Genomic DNA, 8,882 nt, shown 5'->3' with positions numbered 1-8,882 from the left:
AGCTGGACATGGTGGCTCATGCCTGTAGTACCAGCTACTTGTGCGGCTGAGATGGATCACTTGAGCCCAGGAAGTAAAGGCTGCAGTGAGCCAAGATCCTGCCACTGCACTCCAGCCTGGGTGACAGAGTGAGACCACCTCAAACAAACAAAAAAAATGTAATTTCCAATGGTAGTAAGAGCTGCCTTACATCACAAGTGAGATTACATGGATTCTCTAGTCCCTTTACAGCCCATGAAAACACCTTTGAATAACTAGGTTAAACACCTTGGCAATTTAATGATTTAACTATAGCCCTAACACTGAACTTATTCACTGTTTTATATTTTCAAAACTGTTTTTTGTAGGAGAGTAGCATCATCAAGTCTACTTATATATTTATATAGTATACATATTTATATAGTTGATACCCCGGTAAGACTACACACATATTATACTATAGTTCAGTTTTACCTACAGGAAATGACACCTCTCTTCTTTGGAAGAAGGGAAAATTCATCCAGTAGGCTAGGGAAATTGCATTTCTAACAAGTAACACAAACTAGTTTAAACATACACTTTGTCCTAATCATGAACTACTTCTAATTTCCTTTTGGTTAATCCAGTGTTTTGTTTTTTTGGAGACAGAGCCTTGCAGACCGTGTGTAGTGGCGCTATCTTGGCTCACTGCAACCTCTGCCTCCCAGGTTCAAGTGATTCTCTTGCCTCAGCCTCTCAAGTAGCTAGGACCACAGCATGCACCAGCACACCAGACTTTTGTTGTTGTTGTTGTTGTTGTTGTAGTTTTAGCAGAGATGGGGTTTCACCATGTTGCCCAGGCTGGTCTTGAACTCCTGAGCTCAGGCAATCTGCCCACCTTGGCCTCCCAAAGTGGTAGGATTACAGGTGTGAGCCACCGCGCCCAGCCATTGTTTATTATTTATTTGACAATTCAAAAATAATACTTTTTTTTACACATATGCATTTGATTTTGGAATTTTCAATCCATAAATTTAGCTGAATCTTTACAAGCCATTAAGAATGCAACATCAGAATACAGACAGCAACTAAGTTACTCAGTAATCAAGTTGAGCCCTTAACAACTTAATAGATGTAGTTTATGAGGTATACCTTTATATGAATTATATGCAGCTTTCTGTTGAAGTTCTAAAATCTGTCCTGTTAAAAAGTGATTGTGAAACTTTTTTGTAGGAGAGTAGTATCACTAAGTCTCTATATTGGCCATACAAGTAGCACCTGAATTTCTTTTGTTTCATTAACCTTAACTAAAAAACACATACATACATGCTTTTTGGGCAGTTCATTTTATTATAGCCTTTTTACTCTCCCCTCCATTTTTTTGTTGTTGTTGTTGTTGTTTGTTTTTAGTTTTTTAAGTAGAAACAGGGGAAACAGGGTCTTACTACATTGCCAAAGCTTTTCTCAACTCCTGGTCTCAAGTGACCCTTCTGCCTCAACCTCCCAAAGTGCTAGGATTACAGGCGTGAGCCACTATCCCAGTCCCTCCTTTTACTCTTGATCTGACTTCTAAGTTTTTAATAGTGTTCCCCATGCTGTTATACACATGAAAACAACCCAGATCTCCACTTTATACAATTAGTGACCTACCAGTGGGATCTGTATTACTGTTCACAGTACATAAAATATGCAAGCAGTTTGCTAAATAGAAAATACATTTCAAATACCTTCAAGACTCAAAAAGAACAAATACAATTACGTATTTTATCATTTTATTAGGAATAATTCCAAATGGGTTATGCAGAAAATGTATTCTTCAAATTTGATGAGTTTTCCAAAAACTCTTAATGAAGATATGTCTGCTCAATAAACAAAACATCAGCAGAACTCTCATATACTGAGCAAAAAATCAGGCTGATAACAAAAGCAACATGCAACATAAAAAAGACACAATATAAAGGAAGACAATCTGCTGAGTATTAAAAACCATCTAAATCTCAATTCTTTGCAGCCAGCACAGAACTAATTAGCTATCAAATCCAAACCCCACCAAGGTATAAGTTTAGCTGATGTAGGCCAGGAGTCTCAATGTAGGGGGAAAAAATTTCCTCAGTGCAAGAGAGCTGAGTAGTGTTTTGGATCTTTCTGTGGCTGGTACAAGCAGTATTAGAAAATCTTTTTGGCAAGAGAGAGAAATAAATACAAATGGAATGCTACATTTTTAAATTAGCAGACTGTCTCAGGAATGATAAAGGTATCAGTAAAGTAGCAAGGAGATAACTTTAAAACATTATTTATCTGGGGCTTAAAAAGCACTCAAACCAATTTATTTAAAGGTTTCACAATAGCTATGTCCAGGCATTTACACTTATGGGAAGTAAAATTAAAAAAGGATACTTTTTTTCCCAAGGAGAATTTCTTTAAAACCAAGCACAATTGCTAAATAGCAACATTATACTTGGTAAACAATAATTGGCAACAAAATAATATTCTGCCCAAACGAGTCCCAGATACTGTTTAATAACCAAGATACAAACTAATTTTGTTGTAACAAGCCTAGGCCAATTTTATCAAACATGTCCTTGGTTAGATATCCAGTTTCATTTAACGTTTTGAAAGCTCATTTGACAGCCAGTCAAGTCCTTCATACAGACCAGTTCCTTGTGTTGCACAAGTGGCTTGAACATACCACTGTAAAGAAAAGACAAGAAAATACTTCATTAACAAAGTTAATATATAACACCAGTGTTTAAACTGTCTTAATCAAACTTAAGAGTCTTCTCACACCTCTTGCTTCTCACAAAACTCTACCATATTTAAAGCTACTTATGGCTGGGTGTGGTGGCTCGCACCTATAAATCCCAGCACTTTGGGAGGCGGAGATGGGAGGATCACTTGAGCTAGTGATCCTCGAGCTAGTAGTTCGAGACCAGCCTGGGCAACATAGTGAGACCTTGTCTCTACCTTTTTAGATTATTTTTTAAATAATAAAGCTGCTTCTACCTATTCTGGAGGTTGCAGTGAGCTGAGGTTGTGCCACTGCACTCCAGCCTGGGTGACAGACTGAGACTCCGTCTCAATCAATCAATCAATCAATCAATCAAGCTACTTCTACCTATTAATTATATTTAGACCAGATTTTCCCCCCTCAGTCATTCAGGTTTTTTTTCAGTACTAGTTTTTGGTTCCCTTTTAGTAAACTTTCTACCAGTTAATCTGAAAAGAGAAATCATGGGGAAATTAGTAACTAATAAACTATCCATCTGGTTTTTATAACTCTCGTTTCCCATAAAACTAAACTCAAAGAGGCAATTTTTGAAAGAGTAGGGTTTGTTATTTTAAAGGCAGGCTTTTCAGATAATTTCACTATCTTTAGTCTCATGCATTCCAAAAAGTTCTTGTTTTTAGATGGTAATGAATCTTATCTCTAGTAACTGTGAAAGTATCCAAAAAAAAAAAAAAAAACCTAGAAGACAATTTACATTTAAGATATAGTTTACTTTTATTAATTTTTTTTGACCAGTTTAACGCTGCAAGGCCACTGCAGGTATACCATGTTGCCAATTATTTGACTACCATATCTCAGTAACCTAGGAGGCTGGGGAAAGGCTCAAATTCATACCTTCACAGCATGGAAAACTTGTATCATTTACAGTTAGTGTTGCTTGCTTATTTACTGATTGATTGATTGTTTTGAGGCAGAGTACTCACTCTGTTGCCCAGGCTGGAGTGCAGTGGCATAATCTCAGTTCACTACAACCTCCGCCTCACAGGCTCAAGACATTCTCGTGCCTTCAGCCTCACAAGTAGCTGGGGTTACGGGCATGCACCACCACGCCCAGCTAATTTTTGTATTTTTAGTAGAGACAGGGTTTTACCATGTTTGCCCAGGCTGGTCTCAAACTCCTGGTCTCAAGTGATCCGCCCACCTTCCCCTTCTAAAGTGCTGGGATTACAGGTAGGTGTGAGCCACCACACCTGGCCCAGTTTATGTTCTTCAAATCAGCCTGAGATACCTCAAACAGGCAACAGGTTCTTTTTCTTTTTCTTTTTTTGAGACGGAGTCTCGCTCTGTCACCCAGGCTGGAGTGCAGTGGCACGATCTCGGCTCATTGCAACCTCTGCCGCCCAGGTTCAAGTGATGCTCCTGCCTCAGCCTCCAGAGTAGCTGGGATTGCAGATGCCTGCCACCACACCTCATTTTTTTTGTAGTTTTTAGTAGAGACGGGGTTTCATTATCTTGGCCATGCTGATCTTGAATTCCTGACCTCGTGATCCACCCGCCTAGGCCTCCCAAAGTGCTGGGATTATAGGCATGAGCCACTGCGCCCAGCCTGCAATAGGTTCTTTGTTGTTTCATTTTTTACCACAGCCATAGTATTTGCCTTATTTACAGGTTAATGCAAAACTACTGTAAAAAGCCTATGACACTAAGTTTCTGATAATTTATCTCCATCACTGAATCACTGATCTAAAATAACAAGCAATTTTAGAGAAGTATAATTTTTTTTTTTTTAAAGAAACAGTCTTGCTCTGTCACCCAGGCTGGGGTGCAATGGGCACAATCACAGCTCTCTGCAGCCTCCAACTTCTGGGTTCGAACAGTCCTCCCACCTCAGCCTCCCAAGTAACTGGGACTAAAGGCGCATGCCACCACACACAGCTAATTTTTATTTTTGTAGAGATAGGGTTTCACTTTGTTGCCTGGGCTGGTTTCGAACTCCTGGCCTCAAGCAATCCTCCTGCCTTGGCTTCCCAAAGTGTTGGGATTGCAGGTGTGAGCCGTGGTACCTGGTCTCCTCCATAAGCTGTTAACAAGCAGACAAGGCTGGGCACCATGGCTGGAATCCCAGCGCTTTGGTAGGCTGAGATAGTGGGAGGATTGCTTGAGTCCAGGAGTTCAAGACCAGCCTAGCAACAAAGTGAGACCCCATCTACACTTTTTTTGAGACCGAATTTCGCTCTTGTTGCCCAAGCTGGAGTGCAGTGGCGCGATCGCGACTCACTGCAACCTTCACCTCCCGGGTTCAAGCGATTCTCCTGCCTCAGCCTTCTGGAGTAGCTGGGATTACAGGTGTGTGCCACCACACCCGGCTAATTGTGTATGTTTAGTAGAGACAGGGTTTCTCCATGTTGGTCAGGCTGGTCTCGAACTCCCGATCTCAGATGATCCGCCCGCCTAGGCCTCCCAAAGTGTTGGATTACAAGCATGAGCCACAGTGCCCAGCCCCCAATCTCCACTTTTGAAACAAGCAAACAAACATTACTGGATCCTTAGTAAGAGAGCCAGATTTCAAAATATTTGCTGTAGGGTTATTTAAAAGATACAAAATTAAAATTAAGACTATCAATAATCTTCTTTCCATTCCTTCCACCTCCCCCTTCAAAAAAAAAAAGAATAGACTATCAATAATCTTTAGACCTATTCTACAGCAGTTTTCTATATCTTTACAAAAATGAAATAAAGGTATTTAAAGTTTATTACCATATTTTTAAATAAATGATGTGCTTATTATTTGTCCAAAGAAGATAATAAATGTTTAAACTGAATACTAGCTTACACAACTATCCTAGTAAGTCTTAATAGTCAAGAGGTTAATATCAACCTCCAAATACTTACTGTTCTGTTACGAAGAGACTGAAGCCCTAGTTTATCTGTCATTTCACTGATGGCCATAGCATTTGGCAAATCTTGTTTGTTTGCAAAAAGCAGTAGCACTGCATCTCTCAACTCATCTACCAGAAGCTGGAAATAAAAGGTAAGGCATTAGCAACTACCAACCGGAATCTGAGTTTTGAAACTAACTGTCTTCCTATATATGCTTTACTCAGCATTAAATACACTATTAAACATTAACCTAATTTCTCTACACAAAGATCACTCTTACAACTGCAGTCTCATATCCTTCAGTTTTTAAATCCAGAGCAATCAATCATATGCCTTCAAGTAAGACAGAACTGTTTTTCAAGTCAATCATTCTACACCCCATTAAAGCAAATCACTCATCATTCAGCCTTCATGATCACCCATTGTCAGGACTGATAAGGGCAAGAAACACATATGGGAATAAAATGTTTATGGTAGGATCTTATGGTACTTAGTAGCAGAAGTACTTAGATGATGATTCTTTTCAGACTTCTATCCTTTCCAACAACAGTGGGACAATAACACAATTATCTGGGCGTTGGCAGTATCATGAAAAATACAAAAAAAAGTACCAAGAACAGAAGTTGTACTGGTGCATGATACAATATAGATGAACCCTGAAAAATTACGCTAAGTGAAAAAAGTCAGTCACAAAAGAACACATTGTATGTTTTCATTTATAAGAATGTCCTGAATAGGGGACTGTATAGAGACAGAGTAATTAGTGGCTGTCAGAGGCTGGGAGTGTGGTGTAGGAGGAAGGAAATGGGAATGACTACTGATGGTTCCAAGATTTCTTTGGGGGTGATGAAAATTTTCTAGTATTAGATTGTGGTGACGGTTGTACAACTCTGTATACTAAAAGCCACTGATATGCACATTTTAAAAGGATAACATTTATAGTATGTGAAGTACGTCTTAACAAAGTTTTTCTTTTTTTTTCTTTTTTAAGAAGGAAAGCTGATGACATTTGACTCAGGCAAAAATCCAACAATGACTTAGTTACACATATACTGGCACAACGGTTTTACAAACTGCCCTCTAGTCTTAGGAGGAATGAATGATAATTAAAATTTCATCTCAGTAAATATTTTATGGCTACAAGTTTAAAATCATGACAAGGATTCTCAGCAGTCTTCCTCCATTTAGTACATTTAACACCACAAACACATGAAATCCAATATATGGCAAGGCTGCAAAATGCCACTGTGAACCAAACGTTTGTCTCTACTTTCAGAAGAAATTCCTTATCCTTAAATGGTTACTATTAAAAAACATTTCTGAAATAATTATTGGCACAGCATAGAGAAAATAGAACCGATGACCTTGGGAACAAAACATTTGAATCAAGATTCCTAGGGTCAAAACTGCTACAGCACTATAGATTTGGTACCTGTAAAATAAGGGACTGAGCTAAATCAGATATCCTCAGCCAGAGACAGGCATCAAGATTACCCATGAGGCATTCTAAAAAAAAAAAAAAAAAAAAAGCTGCTCTGCCCTTCCTCCCAATTTACTGAAGTACTCTTCCATGTGTTTTTCAAAATGCTCTATAAGAGATTTTGAAGTACATTAAGAACCTGTGGATAATAGAGTTTCTTAAGTTTATTTCTAGCCCCCCAAATCCACTTGTGTAAACTAATCATAATAATAAATTTAAAGTATATTCTTACCATTTTCTGCAGCTCATCTGCTACTTCCTGAATTCTTTCACGATCATTGCTGTCTACCACAAAAATAAGACCCTGGGGAAAAATTGTTTCAGTAAATTTTAACAGTTAAATGACATTCTCTATATGAAACAGAAGTGTAGGCAGCAAAATGGTACCAATGGTTAGACATTAGGAAGAAAATATCTCATTAAAAGTAAGAACTTAAAGCTATAATGCTAAAAGCTTATTTGAGAACTATTTGTAAGTTTAATTTATTAGTGCTATTTCAAATCTAAAAACTTTTTATTCTTCACCAATTAACTACTTTTCTCAACTACCCTAAGAATAAATTGTATCTATTTTCCCCTCTTCCCTCTGTACTCTCACATTTAAGTGCAGGTACCAAAATAGCCACAAAGTAGGAACAAGAAGAAAAATAACAAATCAAGGATCCTAAAGAATTGTGAATTTGGCCAGGCATGGTGGCTCATCCTGTAATCCCAGCACTTTGGGAGGCCGAGGCAGTCAAGGGATCAGGCCTGAAATCGCTTGAACTCAGGATTTGGAGACCAGCCTGGGCAACATGGCGAAAGCCTATCTCTACAAAAAAATACAAAAATTAGCCAGGCGTGGTGGTGCACTCCTGTAGTCCCAGCTATCTGAGAGACTGAGGTGGGAGGGATCACTTGAGCCCAAGAGATGGAGGTTGCAGGGGGCTGAGATCACGCCACTGCACTGCAGCCTGGGTGGCAGAGCGAGCCCCTATTTCAAAAAACAAACAAACAAATAAAACCATGAATTTACTAACTGAATTAGCTTATTGTATCAAAGGCAGGTACAGAGTGTAATAAAAGGGGGGTGGGATAGCGGGAGTGGGTGCACTACAGTTTTTATCTGCTTTATCATGGAAGGAAAAAATAAACTTGCTCCAGAATGCTGCCTGCCAACTCTAGAATCAGGAGGACATCTTAAGAAAAAGATAGCAAGAAAACTCCAAGATTGGGTGCAGTGGCTCACTCCTGTAATCCCAGCACTTTGGCAAGCCAAGGCAGGAGAATCATTGGAGCCCAGCCGTTTGAGGCCAGCCAGGACAATATGGCAAAACCGTATCTCTTCAAAAGAAGAAAGAGAAAGGAAGGAAGGGAGGGAGGGAGGGAAAGAGGCAGAGAGAGAGAGAGAGAGAGAAAGATTTACTTGATTAAGACATTCTTTAAAAAAAAAAGGTAGTATCAATTCTCAGAGATATAAATATTACCTTCTTTTTAGACAGGGTCTCAACTCTGTTGCCTAGGAGCACAGTGGCGTAATCTTGGCTCACTGCAGCCTTGACCTCCTGGGCTCAAATGATCCTCCCGCCTCAGCCTCCCAAATGGCTGGGACTACAGGTGCATGCCCCCACACCTGGCTAATTTTTCTATTTTTTGTAGAGAAGGGGTTTCACCATGTTGCCCATGTGGTCTTAAACTCCTGGACTCAAGTGATCCACCCATCTGGGCCTCCCAAAGTGTTGGGATTACAGGCATGAGCCATGGCACCTGGCCCATTATTAGAATTCTATACTACAAGAGAAATGGAAGGAATTAGGAAGCAATTAGTTGAACTCTTTTTCTAAAAACTTTCAAATG

The 8,882-nt window shown here is 39.3% G+C and overlaps 1 protein-coding gene across 3 annotated transcripts in view; it reads right to left on the bottom strand.

Moving 5' to 3' along the window:
- Window positions 1–1,713: 1,713 nt before the first annotated feature.
- The window catches only part of ARF4 (ADP-ribosylation factor 4), a 27,065-nt gene continuing 19,896 nt past the window's right edge, over window positions 1,714–8,882 (bottom strand). For 2 of the 3 annotated variants that reach the window (XM_011998399.1, XM_011998400.1), the window contains 3 exons: window positions 7,279–7,350; window positions 5,579–5,704; window positions 1,714–2,649 (listed from right to left, as the gene is read on the bottom strand). In XM_011998399.1, the coding sequence (XP_011853789.1) occupies window positions 2,563–2,649; window positions 5,579–5,704; window positions 7,279–7,350 (285 nt within the window). In that variant the 3' untranslated portion in view covers window positions 1,714–2,562. Of the gene's footprint in view, window positions 2,650–5,574; window positions 5,705–7,278; window positions 7,351–8,882 lie in introns of all 3 variants that reach the window. The other variant, XM_011998402.1, reaches the window with a different exon arrangement.

The sequence above is a fragment of the Mandrillus leucophaeus genome, unplaced genomic scaffold, assembly GCF_000951045.1.
Source record: "Mandrillus leucophaeus isolate KB7577 unplaced genomic scaffold, Mleu.le_1.0 Scaffold57, whole genome shotgun sequence".
NCBI lineage: Eukaryota > Metazoa > Chordata > Mammalia > Primates > Cercopithecidae > Mandrillus > Mandrillus leucophaeus.
This window is presented reverse-complemented; position numbering and strand designations above follow the sequence as displayed.